The following is a 23,210-nucleotide window of genomic DNA, read 5'->3' on the forward strand; positions in this document are numbered from 1 at the left end:
TGTCCTGTGGGACCAGCATTTTAACGATGTTTTAAGCCACTAAGTAAGAGGGAAAGACACAAGGCCATTGTGTGTTTTATGTGGAGCTGGCCTTGGAGCCTCACACAGCCTAGGGCTAGCTTCCTTCTCCTTCTCCTGAAAAGAGTACCCTTCTCCATTCCCCTGGAAGAATTTCTCTGGACTTTTGGCTTTGTGGCAGTGGATAAGAAGACGTAACTGGGTGTAAACCATAGCTAGCCTTCAGTATTTCACCCTGTCCTTTCCTGCAAAGGTCATGTTCTTGGGATTCTGGGACTGTCCATTTTGTCACCCCAACACACTGCTAGCTAGGAGACTGCAGAGTAATTTTTCTTTCGAGAGCCAGCACTGCTTAGCTGAAAATTTTCAACAACAAAATCTTGGGATCTCTCCTGCAGCATCTGTCCTGCTGAGCAGGGAACAGGAACACAAGCAGGGGCAGCTCGACAAGCAGCTGGCACCCTACAAGAGGATGGAGCGAGACCCAAAGATTTGTACACACCCCTCAAAACTAGCCCTCCTTCCTCCTCTCTTGCTTCCCCTTGTGGCTTCAGTCAGGTGATCTAGCCATCTGCAAGACAGAGATAATTGAAAACACCAAAGTAGATGTCTGTAGCACGCCTATAAACTGATAGGCTTGAGCACAATGCTTGAAAAAAATCCAAACCCTCTAGGGGCTGCTTCCAGTTTTCTGGAACAATTAGTCTCTGCAGAAATAATTTGGATCAATGCTCAGTGTTGGCCAATGCTGGTGCTGTTAAAGCAGGAGGAGCAGGATGCTGATAGGGATAAGAAAATCCCCACCTCTACCTATTCTGCATGCCATGGTGAAATTGTGAGCAGGAGTCACACCAAAATGCACTCCAAAGTTTCAAAATGCTCAGCAAAAACAAAACACCAACTATTTGGAAAGAGAGTCAGGAAAGCTCAACCCCAGTGGGATGCAAAATAATAGTCTCCAAAACATACTCTTAGTCATCCTCAGGAATATCATTTCCATGTGTGACATGGGAGACAAGGAATACCATTTTTTCAGGATTAGTATAAGGCCTAATGTTAAGCCCAGTAATCCTTTTTTGTAATCTTCCCTGGTGTCTTTACAGTCCCAGGAAAAAGGACTTCACTGCAGACCTCTGCAGGCTGGTGCTCATGACCCTGGTGCTGAGCTTCACAGGTGTGAGTGATGCTGGGATGTGAGCTGAGATTTATTACTGGTCCCAGCTGAACCTGGAGCTCCCTGTCGCTGCCTGTCCTCGCTGTGCCCTCACTAAACAACTAAATGAAGACAGTGGATCAAACATCCCCTTAAACATTCACCAGGGGAGGCACAGACATATTTGCCTGGAGGAGAAAGAAGCACTAGTTGAATTCAAAGTGCTGGTTTAAGCTAATTTTGTTGAGAAAAGTGAAGTGGTTGTGTGAACACTTCTATTTTAAGCCCAAGCAAAGTCAGGCTGTAAATAAAAGAACTGTCCACATGGGATTTGCACTGGTTTAACTTCAGGTGGTAGAAGAATCAATGCAAGGTCAATCACTGCAGCTTCTTTGGGCAGGCAAGGTTAAGGACTTACCCTTCTTGTCATGGCATTAGGCAGCTTAGAAAAAGCTTTAGATTTCCTCAGAAATATTGATTAATTTATTATTTTAATAAATAACTGAGTGGCATTTGGGAAGCTCCTCCACAAGAGGATCTCAAACATCCTGGCTATCACAGCTCTGGGCAGCCTCCTGTTATTCCCTAAGGAGAGGCTGACTGAAGGCATCCCTCCCTGGTTAACAGGACAGGCACGAGCAGTGTGTATTTTGTTGGGAATCAATTCAGTGGTTCAGCTCCTACCTAACTGACCAAGCCCACAACAGGTACCTCCAAAGAGCAAAGCCCTGAAATGTGCCTTTTCACTGACTTTTACCAGAAAAAAAGCCACCTCAGGCACACAATCGCTCACTTCAATATCTTTAAAACATCCATGACATTTTAAATGTTGACTTTAGTCTCCAGGGTGTCTACAAAGAGAGCAATTACTTAATAGAGCTGTATGAATATTTTGGTGACAGGCACTAAAAATGTCTAATGTGCCTTTATAGGCTTAAATTGGTCACAGGAAAGTACTATTTAAAAAATTTTGGAGACCTCTGTCACCAAAATATAGCCTATAGTAGCAGTGTTGAATAGATTTTATTTCAGCTGGCATTTTCAGGTTTTTAAAAATTATTTTATAGAAATAATTTCCAGATGAAGCTGTTTCATAATCATGAATTATCATGATTCACTCAATCATGATAAGCAAAATAGAGAAAAAAAAAGAAAAAGTGGAAATGCTCTTTTGCCTTTTCATTTACCCACAGCCTTTTTTTTTTTGTATTTGTAGGTATATGGTAATTTTTAATCAAAATGGTAAAAAATGCCATTTTGATATTTTCTGAATAGTAAGAAATTTTAAAGACTCCAAGTACCAGATATCTAAAGGCAACTTCGAAAAGTTAGAAGAAGCTCAGTTTTAGAAGAGTTTGTGAGACACTAATTTTGAATAAAATTATAACCATTTTTGGACAGCTACCATTTAGCACTACAGATAAGCCTTCAACCCTGCAGTCTGAGACATTATGCTCATTATCCATACTAATAGCTCCAGAAATTTCTGAAAACAAATTCACAGAGTTTGACATTTCTTGCTTTCAACAATCTTTTTGGCAATCTTCAATCCTTATGTATATTAACACATGCAGTGTTAGTTAACATATTAATACTAGCAAATGTAAATGCATACAAACATTCTTTTGTGTTATAATTACTTTCTACAACACTATTGAATTCCATTCTGCTCTAGAGATTTTTACATCCATCCCTCCCTTTTTTGGAGGGATAAGATAATATTACAGAGGGTAGAAATAATGACTTCTTAATACCTCTGCAATCCTTATCTTTTCTAATTATCACTCACTATCAGAAAGGAAGGGGAAAAGAATCATACATTTTATACATGGCTTTGACTCCCAGCATAAGAAGTACATGGAGGTGTTGGAGCAAGTCCAGAGGAAACCTTAGGCATGCTCCAAGGGCTGGAGTTCCTCTGCTCTGGAGCCAGGCTGGGACAACTGGGAATAAGGGAAGGCTCCAGGGAGACCTTAGAGCTCCTTCCAGTGCCTGAAGGGGCTCCAGGAGAGCTGGAGGGAGATTTGGGACAAAGGACGGAGGGACAGGACAAAGGAGAATGGCTTCCCACTGTCAGAGGGCAGGGGTAGATGGGATAGTGGGAAGAAATTCCCCCCTGTGAGGGTGGTGAGGCCCTGGCACAGGCTGCCCAGAGAAGCTGTGGCTGCTCCACCCCTGTGAGTGTCTAATGCCAGACTGGATGGGGCTTGGAGCAACCTGGTGTAGTGGAAGGTGTCCCTGCCCATGGGGTGTAACTGGAGGGTCTTGAAGGACCCTTCCAACCCAAACCACTCTATGATTCTATGATATGACTTTGGTAATTTTGAACAGGTGACTTGGCTTTATTTTCGTGTCTGTAAATGTACACATACTAAAAAGTGAAATACTGACTTAAAACAACATAAGCACAAATAGGGCTGTTAAACTGGACAGAGTGAGGATTTTAGCTCATCTTTTCTTCTCCTGCCTCTCTGAGTGTAAGCAACCTCTGAGATGGAAGCGATGCAAAGACGAAAGGAAGGAAGAAAAAGATGGAAAGAAACCCGCATGAGACGCTCCAAGTCCAAGGGAGCTCCGGAGGCTGTTTGCACCCACCATGGTGACTCATGACCTGCCCAGCAGCCTCCAGACTGACATTCTGCAGATAGTTGTGGCAGCGTTCCTTGTGCTCCTCCAGAGAACTGCGCTGCTTGTAGCTCCGGCCGCAGTAGTTGCACTTGTGAGGCTTCCCCACTGCGGAAACAATGAGAGCATTGGGTCAGATCCACGGCAGCCTGCTTCTGCAATCACCAAAGCTCACACCTCTGCCACAAACAACTCTTGTGATGGAAAGACACCTAAGAAAGGTTACTCAAGACTCAGGCCTTTCTTCCAGCCCCGCTTTCCCACCGCACATGCCTCCTCCCACCCGCCGGGTGCTTTGCCCCATCCATTTTTCACACTAACGCTGTATCAGCAGAAGGAAAAGGAGGCGGCCTTCGTGGCAAAGCAAATAAACAGATGTCGAGAGGGGGAAAATACCAACCAGCTGAATCACACCCCAGCACCAAGTCTCGTGGGAAAGAAACTTCTGAGGTCTTTGGCCCATGGCACAGCTGCCTTCACAAAAATAAACTGCCCCAGTGGCCTAATTTTTCTCCCAACTGTGGGGAAACCTATTACGTGGCTCAGAGGAGTTCTTTCATTGAGAATACTTTGCCAATATTACTCAGGGAGGGTTGGAAAATAAATTGAAAGTAACTTTGATAACAGCACTGTTACATGCCAGAACTGAACAGCCACCAGTGATTCAGAGACCAGATAATATTAAAAAAATATATTATATAAATATATATACATAAAATTACAAAAGGCCATGTACAACGAAAATCAAGCCACATGAATGCAAGACGTTACTCAAGTTTTTAATCTTTTTCATTTTGCTCAGCAGCATTAAGCATGAACAGCAAATGCTTCTTAATACACGCAAAACCTGGCACCAAATTCTCATAAATTATATCCATTTCATAGCATGTCATTAAGAAACCACAAGAATGGCCTAGCCCAAGGCCAGAAAGCTAGCCAGAAGGTATTTTGCCAAGTGGTGCTAATAAAGGCTTTTAATATAATTTAAACTTGTAGAACATGAACATTTATCCTCTAATAACTAAAGAGCTATTAAGTCAGTACTGCAAGTCTAGTAAAACCCCATCGGCTGCAAAATTCAGAGCTGGCTGAGGGAAGGGGAAGGTCAAACTTCTTCTAGAGTTTTGAAAATCTTAGGTAAGAATTTTAGTTTCTGGCCAAAGAAATTGAGAACATCCTCTGTTGGGTAATCTACATGTTTCTATTGGGTTTGTCCCAATATTGAAAGCTTTTCGCAGTCATTTACTTAATGAAATCTGAGCTGTACTAATTGCAGCCAAACTGCACCGTCACCACTGGGATGGGAAAACGCAGAGAAGCCATGAGGGGACAGGCACAGCCAAGAATGAGCTGGCCAGAGGGCTCAAACATGAAAAATCTGAGTCAGGGCAACTCTCAGGGTCCTCAGCAAGACCAGCACGTGCCACATCCTATACAATCCCATGGTATCACAGCTGGACCAACATTTTCAAATGTTTCTGTCTCAGAAAAAAGGGATTTGATGAAAAGAACATGCTTGCAGAAAGCTTTGGGTTTTCCCCAAAAGTTTGTGTGCACATTTTAGTGACACAACCAAGTTTTCCACCAAGGGAAGAAAACCCCCTGGCTTTTAGTAAATATCTAAACTGTGGAATTCTTTGTTTCAAGACAAGGCTTATCCTCAAGAAAGTGTGTCTCAGACCAAAGAGCTGTTGTGGCCTTTATTTCAGTTTGCTCACTTGCTTCCACTGTTGCCATAACTGATGCTGGTAATGGAATTCTCAGTGGAGGCCCAGCATGAGACTCATTATCATTCCCAGAATAATTGCCCTTGATGTGAACGAGCTCTTAAACATAAACCAGCCAGTTCATTCTGGAGGCACCTTTAGGAAAACACACCAGAGGTTCCCCAGGATGGAAAGACTTCTACAATCACCATTACAATGCTTCATCGTGCATCTAGATGGCATCAATGTCTGTCAGTCTGACACCTTAATTAGAAGCTAATGTGGTGTCTAATAAAAACATCCGGTGCAATGGAAGGAATTATGTTAACTGAGCTGAAACAGGGCTGAATTAGCCCACCCAGTCTGGCTACACAAAACTATCAAGCAACTTAGATAACTGTAAGACACAAAGAAAAGGGGTGATTGCTTGCAGCTATTTTAGGCAGCTACAATTAATTACATTATTATCATTGAACAGAGAGAAAAATATTCTGCTACAAGTTCATATTATAAAAAATTAATAATTAATAATTAGTCAAAAAAGAGGTTTTATTAGACCGCTTCAAATGGTTGCTGCCTGCATTGCAACCATTTCAGTAACTGTTCACATACAACATGGCAGAGCTTTTCCAATGATATCTTGGATAGTCAGCTACCCAAATTCCATCAAATTTGAAGGTTAATAGAGAGTATAAAAGTTAATGATAAAGACATGATTTTTACAGGCAATATGGGATTTGAGGAACATAATTCCTCAAGGAAAGAAATAGGCACAGTATGCACGTTCCCTTCTCTGGGGGGAATATAAGAGAATAAACAACATGTGGCAAATGTTGGTCATATTGCTTAATACACAACTGCAAAGAATGAAGTTTGTGAGTGCCAGTTGAGTAGTATCAAGCACAACCCCCCTGGGTTCATTTCCCAACTCCAACCTCCCTGGCTCTAGAGATGCAATCACATCATAGCCCCAAAGGTGTAAAATCTGATTTACACTATAAAATTACACAGAGTGACTGTGACTTGCGTTAAAGAGCAATTGATCAGGTCAGACCCCAATGGAATCAGTTCTGATAGCAGGAGTTTGTGTCACCAGCAATTCTCACAGCCCGTCGGATAAGAGGTTCAGTGAGCTGAGGCAGCAATTACAGTCAAGATTTTAGAAATTGTATCATTGTGACAAATGTCAAGCCACCGAAATAGCTGCAAATATCCCCTTGTATTCTCAACAAAGTTAATGACAAAAGAAAAAAAAAGGGAAGTGAATATTGCCAGTGGGTGTACATTTCTATGTATTTCGTATTACCTGATAGAAAGATGCAAAAGCCTTTTAGAGAATTCAATTTCAGTGATAATCTCAGCAGTGTACTTTGTTCCACATAACAACCTGACATGATACCACATGACTAACGAGAAAGATTTCAGCCTTTCTCAAACACTTGAGTGCAGGTAAACAGAGATATTCAAAATTTTCCCCCAAAACACATAGCTCACACTGCTGGACATAAGCAGTCTCTGACTAAAGGGCACTGGCTTGAGGGTAAGGAGTCTAAAAACTCTACACCTACCAAAACCCTCTCAAAACCCTCAGTAAAGACAGGTCTTTCTATCACAGAGCCATTTTCACTGTGAAACCGCTCCAAGTTTGCTTGATTAGAAGCTGCCTTCTCCAAGATCTGCACAAACACGGCCACCACATTCGGCATCACACGCAACCACTGCTTGCCAAGCAAAGTCAGGCTGGAAATCCCTGCTTTGGGGTAATTATTCCTTTATCAGCTTTTTAGGATCAACAATCAGATAAAAAATCATCGCCACTTATTCTCACAAAAATGACATGGCACAGTCAATGCAAACAAGCCCAAAAAAACTTGAGAAATCTTTAATCTGTTGTTGAACTGGGAAAGACCAGAGTTCTGGGCAAAACCCAGTGGCCACACCTATGAAACAGCTAACTTGAAGAACATAAAAAACCCACTTTAGATTTCTTACTGAAATGTCAGAATTTCCACGCATTTAAGCTCAGATTTGGACAGATGACAACATGGCACAGAAAACCCACGGTGGAATCTCAGCCTCAAATGGAAAATATTATGACAGTCACAGTGAAAAAGACATTTAAGTTTGAAGTACAATTTTTACCCTAGAAACAGGTGAGCCACCCGTCAAAATTCACAGCAAAATGGATTTTGCTTGTGAAATTAAAATGCTCATGTGGAGGGAGGAGGGGAAAGAGGAGGAGGAGGACATAGAAGCAAGGTGTTTCTGAGTTAGGAATACTTTGAGTCCTGTGGGTGAACTTTGATAGCTGAGAAGTCTGCGTGCTGCGACAATGAGATGGTGTAACTCTAAGGTCAATATTCAAGACAGAAAGCAGACTTGGGCCTAGGGAAACTTCTTTAGAGTCATAAAAAAAAGGTCAGTGAAAGAGAAAGAGCCTGCAAGGCATTCACACAGCATTTTGCTCTCAAAAGAGATGGGAGTGCATAGCAGAATATAAAGTAAGTCAAAGGGAAACAACAAGGCATCCCAGGTACCACCTTGCCATGAGCATATAAAGCGAGAAAGGCTTATGGAATGGGTTCAGAGCTGCAGTGCACTTTAGTGAGCTAAAATCCTGCCTCCCTTAAGAGCACAGACACTACACTCCCTGGTTTGGGTAGCACATTGTCCTCTGCAGCAATGCAGAGCAGAATTCCTCCCTGTCCATTTGCTCATGTCCATGGCCACAGCTTGAGCATTTGCACGTCCTGCTCAGGAAGGCCTGGGCATCGCTGCCTGTGTGACCTGGGCTGGCCCAGTTCAAGGAGCAGAGGCTTTGCCCAGATTTCCATTACTTTTGCTAGACTGTAGAAATGGAGCCAGCCAGGATTTTTGCATTGCATGGCCATCTAACACAGCTACTTTTGGCTCAGACCAAGAGACTCTGACAGAAGCACACTGAGTGGGACTTACTTCTGTAAAATCTGAAGTCCTGCTCAGCCCTTAGCACCCCAGAGCTGGAGCAAACATCAGTATTCTCTGACTGAAGTTTTCTGGAGCAGTGTTAAAGTTAAAATGTTCTTTTGAGCTGATACTTCACAGAATCACAGAATGAGCTAGGTTGGAAAAGACCTTTGAGATCATCAAGTCCAACCTCTGACCTAACACCACCTTATCAACTAAACCATGGCACTGAGTGCCACGTCCAGTCTTTTTTAAAATATGTCCAAGGATACTGACTCCACCACATTCCTGGGCAGCCCATTCCAATGCCCAATCACTCTTGCTGTGAAGAATTTTTTCCTTATGTCCAGGCTTAACTTCCTCTGCCACAGCTTAAGGCTGTGTCCTCTTGTCCTATCAGTGGTTTCCTGAGAGAAGAGACTGACCCCCTCCTGACTACAGCCTCCTTTCAGGGAGCTCTAGAGAGCAATAAAGTCTCTCCTGAGCCTCCTGTTGTCCAGGCTAAGCAGTTCCAGCTCCTTCACCCACTCCTCACAGGTCTTGTGTTCTAGAGCCTTCACCAGCCTTGCTGCCCTTTTCTGGATGCATTTGATCAGCTCAACATATCAGTGACTCCCCCATCATAATAATAACCTTTATTAATTCACTAATTTTTGTCTTTTCTCAAACTGGAAGGTGCCTGAGTGAAGGGAACTGTTCTGCAGTCACACAGTGCCTACAAAGCAGCCCTTTGCCTTGACTGGGACTTATCAGAGCACAATCAGCTTTAACACAGGTAGGAAATGTGATTTAAGGTGCTGGGTTGGGACAAGGGAGCATATAGTTCAACTCTTGGTTGCACTACTAATTTGTGACTGCAGGCAAGTTATCCTGATTTCCTGGGCTTCAATTATTCATATGTATGATTAAGGTAATAATTCCCTTCTTCACAGCATGTAAATGAACTTATGCACTTTGCCAGATGCACAGAGGCTAATTTTGTGGAGCACTCACAAGTAGGGAGACACAGAAAAATAGTACTGGTACCTCTACTGAGAAATTAAGGACTTAATAATACACTGTGATTATATTAGACATGGGAGTGAACACTAAAGAGCAGGAGGAGATACTAAGGATGGCACAGAACAGAGGAACAATAAGAAAATCAAATCAGAAATAAATCAACATGTGGCATTGTGAAGCCATGTGCTGCATGGAGCCCTTTCAGACTGGGAAACAGTGAGCACAGGGGGATGTCAAATGCCCAGAGCTTGGCCACATTTACCCACATGGGACAAAAAGGAGAGGGTGTGATAGTTGCAGAAAGGTGGCTGTAACAGCTGCTGTTGTCTTTCCCACCTCCAGCTCCCCATGCCAAGGATGCAGCTCTAAGAGGCAGAGAGGGCCAAGGCAGAGCCGAGGCTGCAGCAGGAGGGCTGAGGCTGTGGAGACGCAACACGGTGGCTGTGCCTCACTACTGTAATTAAACAGTGCACCTCGGCTTGTCTAGAGCTGCCTGGCTCAAAGCCTCACACACAAAAATATTTACATGAATAACAGACCCCTGAACGAACTAATCACAAAAAAATTAGAGCGAGACCTAAGCCCATGCTGGCTCTGAGCAGCACGTAGCTTTGCAAAGGGAACTGCCTCCCACTCTGAAGCTGTATCTCACTGCTGTGCTTAATGACTGTAAATGTGTTAATTGAAATTCATGGGGGCTCTTTGATGCATTGCCTTTTTTTTTTTTTTTCTGCCTGTGAGATTACACACACACACACACTACTCATATATACTGGAGTTTAGAAATAAGGTCAAGTCCCACAACCAGCCCAAGATTGTCCAAGACAACCTGCATGCAGAAGTCACAACATGTAAATATCTAAAATAAAGGCTAGAGCACACAAACACATGGACTGTAGATACCCAGTGTCAAGTGCATCCTCTCCTGAGGGCACAACCTGTGACATCTTAAAGCAATCTAATTTTCAGAAAGAACAAAATCTCTAGTCACATTATGAAAACTTCACATTAATTTTTTAATCTTCCCAGTCCAAGAATAGGCAGCAATACCTGTGGTATGGTTCAAGGGATGTAGACACATCTTTGGACCTCACAGAGTTCAGATGTCTCGGAATTTTACAAGGATCTTTTAGATTAACATATTTTGAGCCAAGTATTAGGGTTCATGAAGCCATGTGGTAAAGGGCTGGGTCACCAGATCATGTGACAGAGAAGATCACACAAGTAGATTTGAGCTTTATAAGGTTTCTGGATGCCTCAAAAGGTTCAAAACTCAAAATGTAGCAATACAACAGGAGAAGCCTATGTACAGATCTTGGAGGTTGCAATAAAGCACTCGACTGACTTCATGACCCCGTGGTCCAGTGCCTCTTAGTCAACATTATTATCAATTGCAATTGATATATACGTGGCTGTTCAACAGCCACAACATTTTGTGAGGCTCTCAGCAAATGAAAAGCAGCTTGTCCCGATCTTTTGCACAGTGGCAGTCAACGATAAGTGATTTCTGTCTAAATTATTTCAGCTGCCAGGTCGTATTACAGCTGGCAGCGAAACACAGCTGGATACTTGTGGTACATCAGCACCCAGTGAAACAATGGCAAAACATCACACCTCCAACCCCAGTGTTTTCTAGACACGCCTGCCTCTCCTAGAAACACCTCCAGGGCACAATCCAGCAGCTTGACACCTGCATCTACCTGCCAGTTGTTTACAGCACTGTCAAATAAGCAGTGAGTACTCTACCTGTGTTCAGCTCTCCCTGATACTTGCCACAACAAGCAGTGCTAAATACCAGATTATACATAAACCCTGAGGACTTCATGCTACAGCTTGGCTAGAAGTAAATTCACTACTCAATAGAAACCTTTCCTATTTATCCCCTGTCTATAGTAACCACACAGCCAGAATCTAGAGTAAATCTGTAAATAAGAGCGCTCAGGTACAGCATCTAAGGGTTTGGGTCCTTATCTGCACCTTCAGGAGGTTCTGCCTGCAGCCTGTTATTACTTTAATAGATGGTTCAATTTATTTTGCCTCAACTAGTGCCTGTGTTATAGAATATGATTAATTAGATTGTATTTATTTATCTAATCTGCAGAATTTTACAGATAAAACAATGTTTCAATCTGCCACCAGGGTTATAAATAAATAGGTGCCCTTTTTGTGCCAGAAGTTTAACAAAAAAACAAACAAACAAACTCCTGTTTCATTGGCACAGTCACAGATTTACTGAAATCTTCCAAATTATCCAAATATTCACGTGGCTCCTGCTGCAATCTTGCAGCACACATTCAAACCCAGAAAAAGCAAGAATCTTACACCCCATTTTTTTCCTTTGCAGCACAGAAGATGCAGCACATTTTTTTTTCCTGCAGCACCTGTTCACTTTGCAGGTTTGTATGTTGTATCTGTGTATGTGCAAAAAGCAAAGGAAAATGTACCTGTCTGTGTGAAAACACACAAATAAATGATGCACCAAATCAAGGAAAACACAGATAGGGACAATAATGTTGCATTTAGTTTTGAAAGAGATGAAATTCATGGGTATGTGCTCCAATTCTGTGTCTCAAGAAACATATATTGCACTACATACAAGCTCTCCTCATGTATTTCTCATGGTTTAACTGTTTCCTTCGTTCACATCTGGCAAAAGCAACCTGACACTTAATTTTTAGTTTACATGAATGCCAATAAAGCATTCTGATTTCCCTCCCCACATATATTTGAAAATTCCAAGTGCAAATGTTCTGCACTTCATGCTGTGAGGCCACTGACCTGGATGCACTGACCAAGTCCCACGCCAACATGTCCCAGAAGGTCCAGAACCCCAGCACTGGTGAGGTTGCTAGGAATTCTACATGGATTCTGAAATGTTGAAATAATATTAGAAAAGGACTCTCTTTAGATTGCACTCTGGTGCTGAGAAGAACTAACACAAACCGGGAAGTCCACAAAGTAACTGGTGTTTTATCACCTGGCTGGCTTCAAAGTGACTTACAAGCAGCCAGGTTTACCATCACTTATTTTTAAAGAGGTAGAGGCCCTCCAAGGAATACAAGAGCTGACTTTGCAAAGTCCACCCTGCAATGTCTCCATGTTATCTGGATGTGGGTGGGAACAGGCTGAAGAAAGAGGTTAAACCTTAACTCTGTATATACCAGCTCTGTACTTTCCACTCCACTTCAGATCTTTAACATTATATAAAGTTGACTTGATAAGCAGAGTGTTAATTGGTTCACAAGGCAAACGTTCCAAAATGTGCTTGTTGGCTTCTCATCATTTTAGCCCTGCCCCAGCAACAGAGTGAGCAGGTAAAATGAAAACAAGTTCAGGTTGGCCTGTTATTCCTCTCTGCCCTGTCCTGTCCACTCCACTCCCTGTCAGTGCCAGAGCTCAGCAGGAATGTCAGGAGGTGCCTGGAGATCCACACGTCATCCAGAGGAACAGCTCCCAGGGGCAGCGCAGGGTGTGGGTACCTCAGTGCAGATCAGGAATGCTGCTGGACAAACACTCCCTTCACAAGAGCTTTTGTTTGGGGGTTTTTGTTTCCTCTTTGGGTAAAACAAATATAGATGTTGGGCCAGATTTCTCTGTGGAAGCAATACCCTGAAGCCAATTCGTATCAGCTGTGTGCAGTTTGCATTTATTCCAAGTGCAGCCCCTTTGCATATCCTGCAGAAGCCCCTGAGCATTACAAAGCCAAAAGAATCTAAGAATTATTAGCAGGCAGTGCCAAAGTGCTACCAGGTATCCTGTACTATATAAACAACAGGAGATAGAAAGACACCATGTTTACCTGTCACTACAACACTAGGTAAGTTCTCTCCTGCATAAAATCACTGAGTAAGCCCTTAACTCATTTTATCTCATCCCATGGCAATGATTTCCCCTGTTCCACCTACATGTTCCTGTGTGAAAAAAATCATCTTTTAGCGCTTGGCACCTTTCAGTTTTATGTCTTGTATTAGCAGGTAGGAAGAACACACTCCATTCCTGTAAGTTTTCCCTTTTCTTGTCACTGTCAGAAAAAAAGTTTTGGAAACAGACAATTAAGACCAAGCTGTCATGAAGATAACAGCAACTTGGGAAGAGTAATACTGACAGCTCCTCTTCTTTTCCTGACCACTGATGTTGGGAGTTTTCACTTATTTTGATCAAGGCCAACACTGAAGGAAACCTCGCTTCCAAAAGCAGGTCAGGCTGTGAAACTAATGGGCTCCTTTGGGACATGAAAATTGTTATTCACACTTTTGTAACTGCCCAGGATTCAGAGTGGCCTATGCCTTCATGTTACCCTCATCAAGATCTGCTGTTCAAACATGTGGATTTGCCATGCCTTGCACCAGTGTCAAATGAGGTCAAACAGCAAGAAAGCTGACTGTCTCCTTCCACCTGTGCAGCCTTCCCATGCCCTGCTCTTGCTCTCTACCTCACAACACGTTTATCACCAACGATGCAGAGCAGATCAAAATAAAGGGGGGACTTTTCTCACCTACACCAGAGGTCTTTAGTGCTCCACAGTCAAAATCAACCACAGCATTTGGCAGGAGGAAGTCATGACCATTTTGTGGGAAAACAATTCTTAGCACAACAAAATCAACAGTAAAGGTATCTTTTAAAGGATGATGGGGTCTTTAAGAGAGAAATCTGAGATACTGGACAGTCTCTGTTCTAGCACAAACCTCTACATCAAGTATCTAGGTATGATTTTGAAGCTAGATTACTCTTTTCCTAGGTAATAAAATTCTGCAATTCCTGTTAGAATTTTCCTAGGATGTGGGTTTTGTTGTGATTTTTATTGGTTTGGGTGGGGTTTGTTTTTTTGTGGGGGGAGGGGTTGTTCATTGTTTGTTTCAATACAAAAAATAAATAACAACAATTTCAGAGTACTTCTTAATACCCAGGGTATGTTAGGTTGGGAGGAAGGGAGGGAGGGAGGGAGGGAGGGAGGAAGGAAGGAAGGAAGGGGCGGGAGGAAGGGGCGGAAGGAAGGGGCGGGAGGAAGGGGCGGAAGGAAGGAAGGAAGGAAGGGGCGGAAGGAAGGAAGGGGCGGAAGGAAGGAAGGGGCGGAAGGAAGGAAGGAAGGAAGGAAGGAAGGAAGGAAGGAAGGAAGGAAGGAAGGAAGGAAGGAAGGAAGTGGCGGAAGGAAGGAAGGAAGGAAGGGGCGGAAGGAAGGAAGGAAGGGGCGGAAGGAAGGAAGGAAGGGGCGGAAGGAAGGAAGGAAGGAAGGAAGGAAGGAAGGAAGGAAGGAAGGAAGGAAGGAAGGAAGGAAGGAAGGAAGGAAGGAAGGAAGGAAGGAAGGAAGGAAGGAAGGAAGGAAGGAAGGAAGGAAGGAAGGAAGGAAGGAAGGAAGGAAGGAAGGAAGGAAGGAAGGAAGGAAGGGGCGGAAGGAAGGAAGGAAGGAAGGAAGGAAGGAAGGAAGGAAGGAAGGAAGGAAAGAAGGAATCAGAAACTAATTGTTACTAAAAGAGAGGTAGACAAAATACAAGGGAATTAAATATGGGTGTGAAATTGAACCAAAAGGAAGAAAAAGGAAAGAAGGGAAGAAAAAGAAAATGCTTAGGCTGAAAGTAAAGACAGAAAAGCTGGACAACAGAAAATAGCTCTCTAAGCATCCAGAAAGACTTTAAAAAGGTTTCCTGTAAAAGCAGGGAATTTAGGAAACTCTGAATATACTTAACTACATTCCCTCAAGAAAAAAAATTAAAAATAAAAAAAAAAGGTCATACTGAAGTTTACACTAGGCTCTTTGAAATATGTGATTTCACCCAGAAGTCTGAATCAGGAGTGAAAGGATGTAAATTTTCTTGTTCCTCAATACCTGGAAGAAAAAAAAAAAATCTTTATCTTTTTTTACATCTATTTTTTAAATTTGTGTGGAAAGTCTCGTAACTGAGTCAGCAGGTGGGAATTTAGAACATCTGGGTTCATTCCCACCTGTGACACTGATGTCTTGCCTTTGTCAAATCCTTTTTTGTTGGCCCTCTGGGTTTCTCCTCTGCAGAAGGCAGCTGGGTCATAAACCTTGCTCGCCTCTTCTCTTGGGCTGGAACTCGAAGAAATGATTGTATCTCAGCAAGAGTTCCATATCTCCAGACACAAAATGGCCTTTCCCTTCTCTTGACCATGGTGTGATCCTGTCCCAGGGCCTGCACTCCAGCACTTCATGCTGATCAAGGCAGAAATCTCGTGCTTCTCAGCCAGAACTGTACTTGCAGCCTCTGAAAGTTGGCTCATTTTTAGCCCTTGGAACAAACTTGCTGCTTGTAGGAGACCATATGAACATAATGGATACATTTTTCACAATACAGCTAACACGGACATTTTACTATGGCACGTAAAAGTCCAGCAAAGCACTTTTCCTGGTGAATGATCTATTCTCTGCAGCTGAATAGCTTCATTCCAACACGAGATGCCAAAAATCAAGGCTTTGATGCTGCCTGATGGAAATGTAGCTACAGATAGTGAGATACACTGGATCCCTACAGCATCACCAACACCTGCAGTTTCACCCCAAGTTAGACACCATACCATGTTTTCCTTAAGCTCCCAGCTCTTGGAGTCAGCTGACCAAAGAGGAAAAGTTACCTTGCATGTTTGCTCACTCACTCCCTTCCCACTCATGAAATAAATATTGTAAAATAAATAAAAAGGCCAATTTATCACCTTGCACTCTTATCTGTAAGTATCTGATATGGGAACCCAGATTCACAATGTTTTAATTTCTGGGGTCAGAAACTCATCAATAGTGTAAACTCTGAGGAAATGGAGTATCCATGGAATTTCTTCAGATTCGTAAAACTACAATTGATGCCAAAACATCGGTCAAAACCATTTCCATGGACTACCTATTTTCCTACTAGAAATTTTCCACTCTTCCACTGCTTCAAAATTCAGTGGAATTAAGATAGATTTTTCAGCCCAAATGTTCTCCAATTTATGCCTTAAATAATTTCCCTGTTCTATCCTGGTGTTTTGTAGGAATAAAACTAATTTTATGTATGAATCACAGAATAAGGTGTCTCCTATAAATGATATCACTCTGTTAGGAAGCCATTCTAAGTGGCACATTCAGTGTGCATTTACACTATGGGCTCCATATCCAGTACACCGACTGCATCAGTTTTTGTTTTCATAACCTATTCCTGACACCCAACAAGAACTGGGAGTGCTGCTCCAGGATTTGGCAAGAAGGAACAGGCTGTGGATGAGCAGGTTTCTCTGACTCACCTACACGGATCAACAAGGAAAAATAAAAGGGAGAGGGTGGGGATTGCAAAGGGGAAAAAAAAAAGAGAGAGAGAGAGAGGAGTGACGTGTTCCTTTGGATGCGGTGTGTAATGCTGCTGGCAGACTGCCTGCTCCGGTGCCACAGAGTTCCAGACATGCCAGTCCAGCTGACTCAGCTCTTTGGAAGAAGGAAAGGGAAGGGAGAAATTTCTCAAACGTTTCTGATACCCGAGGGACAGGGATCGCTGGGCTCAATTTGGGGATCTTTGAACCCTGCTCTCACACCAGGGACTCCAGTGGTGTCCCCAGAGAGGTATTAGAGATGCCCACATGATAACCCTGTTCAGAGCTGCTTGAGTCTGTACCAAATCCTGCCTCTGTGGTTGTTGGAAAATTCATCAGCACAGCTTTATCCCACAAACCAGAAATGTCAGGCCTTTCCTAGCCAAGGCTAACTGCTCTCAGACAAGACACTGTCTCCAAGGAAACGAGGAAAATGCAGGCACATGAAGGGTATCCAAGTGAGAGAGAGTCTATGGCCCATGTCACTTTTCTATATAAAAATCTCAACATCAGATTCTCCACAGTGATGATTTTTTTGCATGTGATTTATTTTTTAGAAAGACCTTGAAGTCTTTAAATCATCATCTGGGCTCTGGCTCCCTGTGAGGCCAGCTCTGTCCCATGAGGCAGCACCTATTAGGAACAGCCCCAGTTCTGTTTTGCTGGGGGGGACCCTATGCTGTTGTCACAGAATCACAGAATGGTTTGGGATAGAAAACCATCTCATTCCAACCCCCCTGCCATGGGCAGGGACACCTTTCACTAGACCAGGTTGCTCAGCCCCATCCAGTTTGGTCTTGACTTGCACTCCAAACAAAAGAGGCAGGAGGAAGAAAGTACCTATTTCCTGGCAAAAGGAACTGGAACACAGGCTAAGGCTTAGGCTGTCAAAGCCCCTAATTCTCACTGAAATCAAGCAGACCTCACTGCTTCTAAAGATAAAAGCCACGTTGAACTAGCCCCAAAATGAGCACTGGGATGAGCCTGTCCTAATTCTCCAGTCAGGCTTCTCACCAAGAGAGGTCATTGGCTGTCTCAGAGCACATGAGAACATTTATGCCTCTTGCTGGAATAGAAGGAAAGGACATGTGCTTGGGGAGCACATTCCCTTAACACAGAGCAGCTGGCAGGAATCACTTGCAGCCTTTCCCAGTGGCAGAAAGATTCTTGCACCTTTGATACAAAGAGCCCAAACAACTTCTAAGTAGAGGCTCTTCCACAGGGATAGCTCTGTGCTGCTGGGCAGCGTCCCATCCAGGTGCTCTTTGTCAAAGGTTCAATAGTCAGGCCTTACCAGCATTTCTCCAGCTTCAGGAATGAAGATAGAGATCTTGACTCTGTTGCAAGGCAGGGAGGGAACTTGGGGCACCCTGTCTGAAATCAACACAGCACAGTTATGCAAAACATGTGTGCAACTGGCATCTCTTGTGCAATCCTGGCTGCAATCCACATCTCTAACCACTCCAGGAGGGAAGGAGGGGCAGAGGGTGGAGAAAGTTCACACTTAGATCAAATAAAAAATGGGAAAATATCCAGAGAGCTTTAGTCAGGTAAAAACACAGTTCCCTCTCATGGGAAACCTCCAGGACAAGTTTCCTTGAACTTCACACAGGGTTATAAATAGGAGGAGAGTCACACAGAGTTCAGTACAGGTTCACTGTAAAAAAATCTAGACATTCTCATTTTCCTTCTTGAGTGATATCCATCAATATCTTAGCTGTAAGCCAATTCATAATTACAGGCTGCTGAGAGCTCAGGAGAATATATCAGTAGCAGTTTCCTCAACTCTGCTGTGGCGTGGGTTATGGGTTATTTTTGTCCCCCTTTAGTTTCTCTTGGCTTCCCTTCCAGATGGCAAAAATACCTCTCTTACACCTTAAAACATATGCTGTCAAAAATGTCAGGGGCGGTTCTCCCTTTCACACTGCCCTGTAACACAGCTCCGAGACATCAATGAAAGAAGGCCTCACACCACTGCTGGGTTCCAAGCTCAAACATTCTCAAGCTGAAAGGTTTCACAAACTCCTTCAAGAACTGACAGAGGCCAGCTCTAAATATTGGGTCTCCTCTCCCCAGAGACATATGCAGGAGCTTTTTGCCCTTGAAAGTAATTTTCTCAGGGGAAAAAAAGAACCCAACACTTGTTTCCTCCTTAGAGCTGCTGTGGTATTTGTTGCTCGGAGTATGTGCAAGAAGCGGTCTTGGCTTTGTTGAGATGTGGCTTGGTCACATCAAAACCACGTTTGCATCTCAACTGCAGGAAAAAGTTCTCTGTCACCTCTTGAATCTCTGTCTGCAAAACCCAAAACCCACTGCAGATACCTCAGTGGTTGGTTCTGGAGCAGGCTCCTGGTGTGCTGTATCACATCCCTCCCCTCCAGCTTATCCTAACACAATGAGACACCCAAATCCCTGCACATGCAACACCTGCACCTTAAATCCTGGGTTTGTAGGTACATGCGCCAACTTGAGCATAAAAATACCGCATTTCTGAAACAATCCCTGGTGACAAGGAAAACAAGGGAACTGTTTCTATTGGGAACTGAAAGGAGCAAAGAACTACAGATCTTTAAATACCTGAGCTACTGGAGTCTCACCTGCCAGCCTGTCCGTAGCAGTTCTGGTGCAGAAAGACAAGTGATGCACACAAAGCTACCTTGGTGCTTAGGTCCCTGAATTTGCAAATTGGCTCTCATGGGGGTTTTCCTGTTTCATTTTCTCATCACTGAAAAACAGATAACAAGGAGGCAACAACTCATACCCACTTCCCACAGGCTTGGGGCTGATGGAATAGATAGGAGTTTTTAAAGAAATGACACAAAAATTGCAGGCTAAGTAGTAAGTCCTTTAGTATTATTAATAATCACCTTACTATTGTGTCTGAGATAATCACGCTGGTATCAGGGTCTAATACCTCAGTGGTTATGGTAACAATACAAAGTTATTATTCCTTCCACTTTGTAATTATCTCATTTCACTGCTGCACAAAGGCTAAGTAAAACTAAGGAGATCATATAGAGCGCTGTGCAGCTGGGGCACCAGCACCACTGAGTACTCTATGATGTACTTACATGACCTTCATCGCAGCAATACATTTGTGCCTTGCCATGATTCCTGTGTGCTGCCCTCTCACCATCTAAACCAGGTGGAGAAGTGCTCTTTATTTCCATTTTACTGGCGGGCAACTGAGGCAGAGATAATGTTAAGGGGTCTGCATTTGTACTGGCCCCTGTTTCCAAGGCATCAAATGACTTTGTAATTTAGGTTCCTCATAAATGAGTGAATAAGGGTAGCAAAAACATTCAAAATTAGTAATAAAAAAGAGACAAGAGGATTGGAAGATAAAGACAGACTAGAAGAGAATCAATACTAGACATACGACTACAGCCTATCATAGCATAAACTGAGCACAGGAATTACTCACAGTCACAAAAGATAGTGCTAGAAAGAGCAATAATCTGCACCAAAAGAAATAATAGTTAAGGTTAAATATCAGGATGAGAGTCACAGCTATAAAAAGCAGATGGGAAGTAGAATTGTCTCCCTAGGGAGGCAACAGAAACAGCCTCTCTGGATGTTTAAAAAACAGGTTAGGCATAGTGTTTAGAAGCACTGCTGCTCTATATGCAGAAGTCTTACCACATTCCTGCTTTTTTGATGCCAGTGAAATCCCACATATAGCACTGTGGCAGAATAAAAGCCCAGAGGAAAAAGAAAGCACTGTCTTGTTTGCTGTGCCAGAACAGGAAGGCTGGCCTAGCAACTGGCAGCACCCAGCAGCAGAGAGGGGCCTGTGTGCTCTCCAAATTGTAGCGCAGAAGGGCAGGACCAGGTGCTTTGTTCCACTCCATGTGGTCTGAGGCAACAGAGAGGGACAAAATCTGGGTAATGATGCCAGGATGTGAATTGCTAACATGGAGGAGAGACAGGAGACACACAGAAAACTGATGTAATAAGCAGTTTCATCCCAAACACAAGCTTCCATCCTTTCGTGGGTATTTCATCAGGAATGAACCACTCACAGTTAAGGAGGGATCACCCCATGTGAGTCTTACACTGTGATGCTCCTGCCTAAACAAGAATGTTGTTACCTCCAAGCACTGCAGAGGAATTTCTGGTAAACCTGGCAGAAACATCACAAAGCCATGGTCCACTGGGAGAGGCAGCAGGAGGGACCAGTCTCACAGACACCAGGACAAATCTTAGCACCTGCAGATCTTGCTGTGAACTGACATTAAGAACGAGAACACTCCCATGGTGTTGGTGTCTCTGATCTCTAGGAGAGGGGGCGAGTCCTTCCCTATGCAGCTGATTTACAGGGAGTGCCTGGGCACCCAAAGAACAGAGCAGCTCCCTGCTTGCACTGGGGTGCCACAAGACAGGGAGCTGCAGGGCATCAGTTCCTGCCATCTCAATCACACGCCCCAGACAGGAGTGGCGGAAAATAAAAGAAAAGTTGATACCTAGTCCTAAGAGAGAGAGGGATTCATGAGGTTGGTACACAGCCCATCTACCTTTGCTCCTGGAACACTCCTGTTTCTCTGTTTCATCTGTCAGAAGCAGACTTCCTGCATTGAGCAGTTAAAGACTGATTCCTAAATTACAGCAGATAAGAGGGAATCTGTATGGAATTTGAAGACCAAAACATAAAAGTGAACACTCCTTGCTTTGGGTGGAACCGTATCGTTTCACAAGTTCCCCTGAAAACAAAGACCAAATGTACTTCTGCTGGAATGATCAAGATCATACAGCATTTTTAAATCAAAGATTTCTTTGATTCATGATTTCTCAGTGGTAATTATGCTCTGTAGAAAAGACCAAGCTTCTATACTGAGATAATCCTGAGCATAAAAGATAATCTTTCTATATAGCTGATTCCAGTATTTATCACAGTAGTGTTCTGGAGATGAAGAAGACCCCTCCACTCCAAGGATCAGGTCCAGGTGGAGCTCTAGCATGTCATGGGATACACAAGGGCTCCACAGAGAATTATATTTTAAACAAGGCTCCCCAGGGCATAAAGCCCTGGCACAGCAAACTCCTACCCCATACACATTTTGAGCTTACCTCTAAAAACACACACACAAATAAATGGAAAGCAGAATATCAGAGATTTTAGACTCTCTCCAGCATGGAGTGAAGGCCTCTAAGTGCTGGAAGCAGTAATGAGAAGCAGAGCTGCTGCAGGATTGCACACATGCTCACAGCGGTTTGGAACCCGCAGCCCGATAAGAAAAACCCAAAATGATTTTGTGACGCGGGTAATTCCACTGAGTTTAACTGAAACAGCATAAGAAAACCTGAGAGGAAGAGCAGCTCTGCCTGATTAAACAGAGCTCTAAGTATCAGATCAACAGCACAAATACCCACCAGCTCATCACAACCAAGGGAAGATGTTGTTTGATAACCAATCTGGAGAATTGGCATTTGTATTCAGAATATCCCCATGCCTCTTCACATACACATTTAATTTTTCAGATAGTATCCTATGTGTCTGCTTTTAATTTTTTCCCCATTCACAAAGTGTTTGTTCAGTTCAGAGTGTAATGAGAACTTCAGATCACAAGATTCATCTAATTACGACATTCCCATCATCACAAACATGGTTACAGAGTAGATACTGGGCCTTTTAAGAGTGAAGATGTTAATAGTGGCAAAAGTTCCCTCAAGATGAAAAAGAAGAGTTTAAAACATTGACTTCATTATTCTTAATAACCATCCTTGCCACTGTTTCAGTAATTCTCACTGGCTTTTGACAACTGGGAGCTCATGCACAGCATTGTGTATTCCAGCACTTGCTCATCCAATTTTTCAGCCAAACTGAGCTGCTCAGAAGTGGGACTGTCCCAAACACGAATTGAGGCCGACATGTCATCAGAATTAGGGAACAAGTTCCTTCTACCTCCAAGCACAGCTGCACACACAGATGGCACTCCTCAGTGCCTCAGAGGTCTACCCTCCAACTCCAGGTGTGTGGACACCTTGGATGGCTCACTGCCATCCAGGCAGGGCTGAAAGCAAAGTCCTCACAGACAAGAAGACATGAGAAAGATGGACTTGCTAACCAATAAACGTGGAAAGAGTTTCCATGAACAGGGCATTTTCCTTTTTAATTATATGTGCCTTTCATCTTGCACACTGTACGCAGTTTGCTGTGCTGTGCTTTTGGGAATTTTTGCCTAAGCCTTTCTTTTCTAAACAAAGGCTTTCTGCTTTTCTTTTGCCAATAAAGGGGTACCATTAGTTCAGTGCTATTGAAGAGCTGGGCAGAAACAAACAACATGAAGCAGCAATGCAGGAGGAAGAGGGGGAAGAAAAATATTTCTTAAAAGCAAAAAAAATTGTTTGGAGGGGACACTTTCTAAGCAGGAAAGCAGCAGCTTCAAAGCAAATTTTAAAATGTATTGTGAGGACAATTTGCTGTGAAAAAATAATAATCTCACTACCCATTTTTTTAGGAAGAA

The 23,210-nt window shown here is 43.2% G+C and overlaps 1 protein-coding gene across 4 annotated transcripts in view; it reads right to left on the minus strand.

The window, feature by feature from the left end:
- Positions 1-23,210, minus strand: part of IKZF2 (IKAROS family zinc finger 2) — a 115,973-nt gene that overhangs the window by 16,929 nt on the left and 75,834 nt on the right. For all 4 annotated transcript variants that reach the window (XM_088058761.1, XM_014257747.2, XM_005528886.3 and 1 more), the window contains one exon: positions 3,767-3,904. In XM_088058761.1, coding sequence (XP_087914887.1) covers positions 3,767-3,904 — 138 coding nt within the window. The remainder of the gene's footprint in view (positions 1-3,766; positions 3,905-23,210) is intronic.

This window comes from Pseudopodoces humilis, chromosome 8 (genome assembly GCF_049639895.1).
Source record: "Pseudopodoces humilis isolate 2021_Gansu_Grassland_sample_001 chromosome 8, ASM4963989v1, whole genome shotgun sequence".
Taxonomy (NCBI): domain Eukaryota; kingdom Metazoa; phylum Chordata; class Aves; order Passeriformes; family Paridae; genus Pseudopodoces; species Pseudopodoces humilis.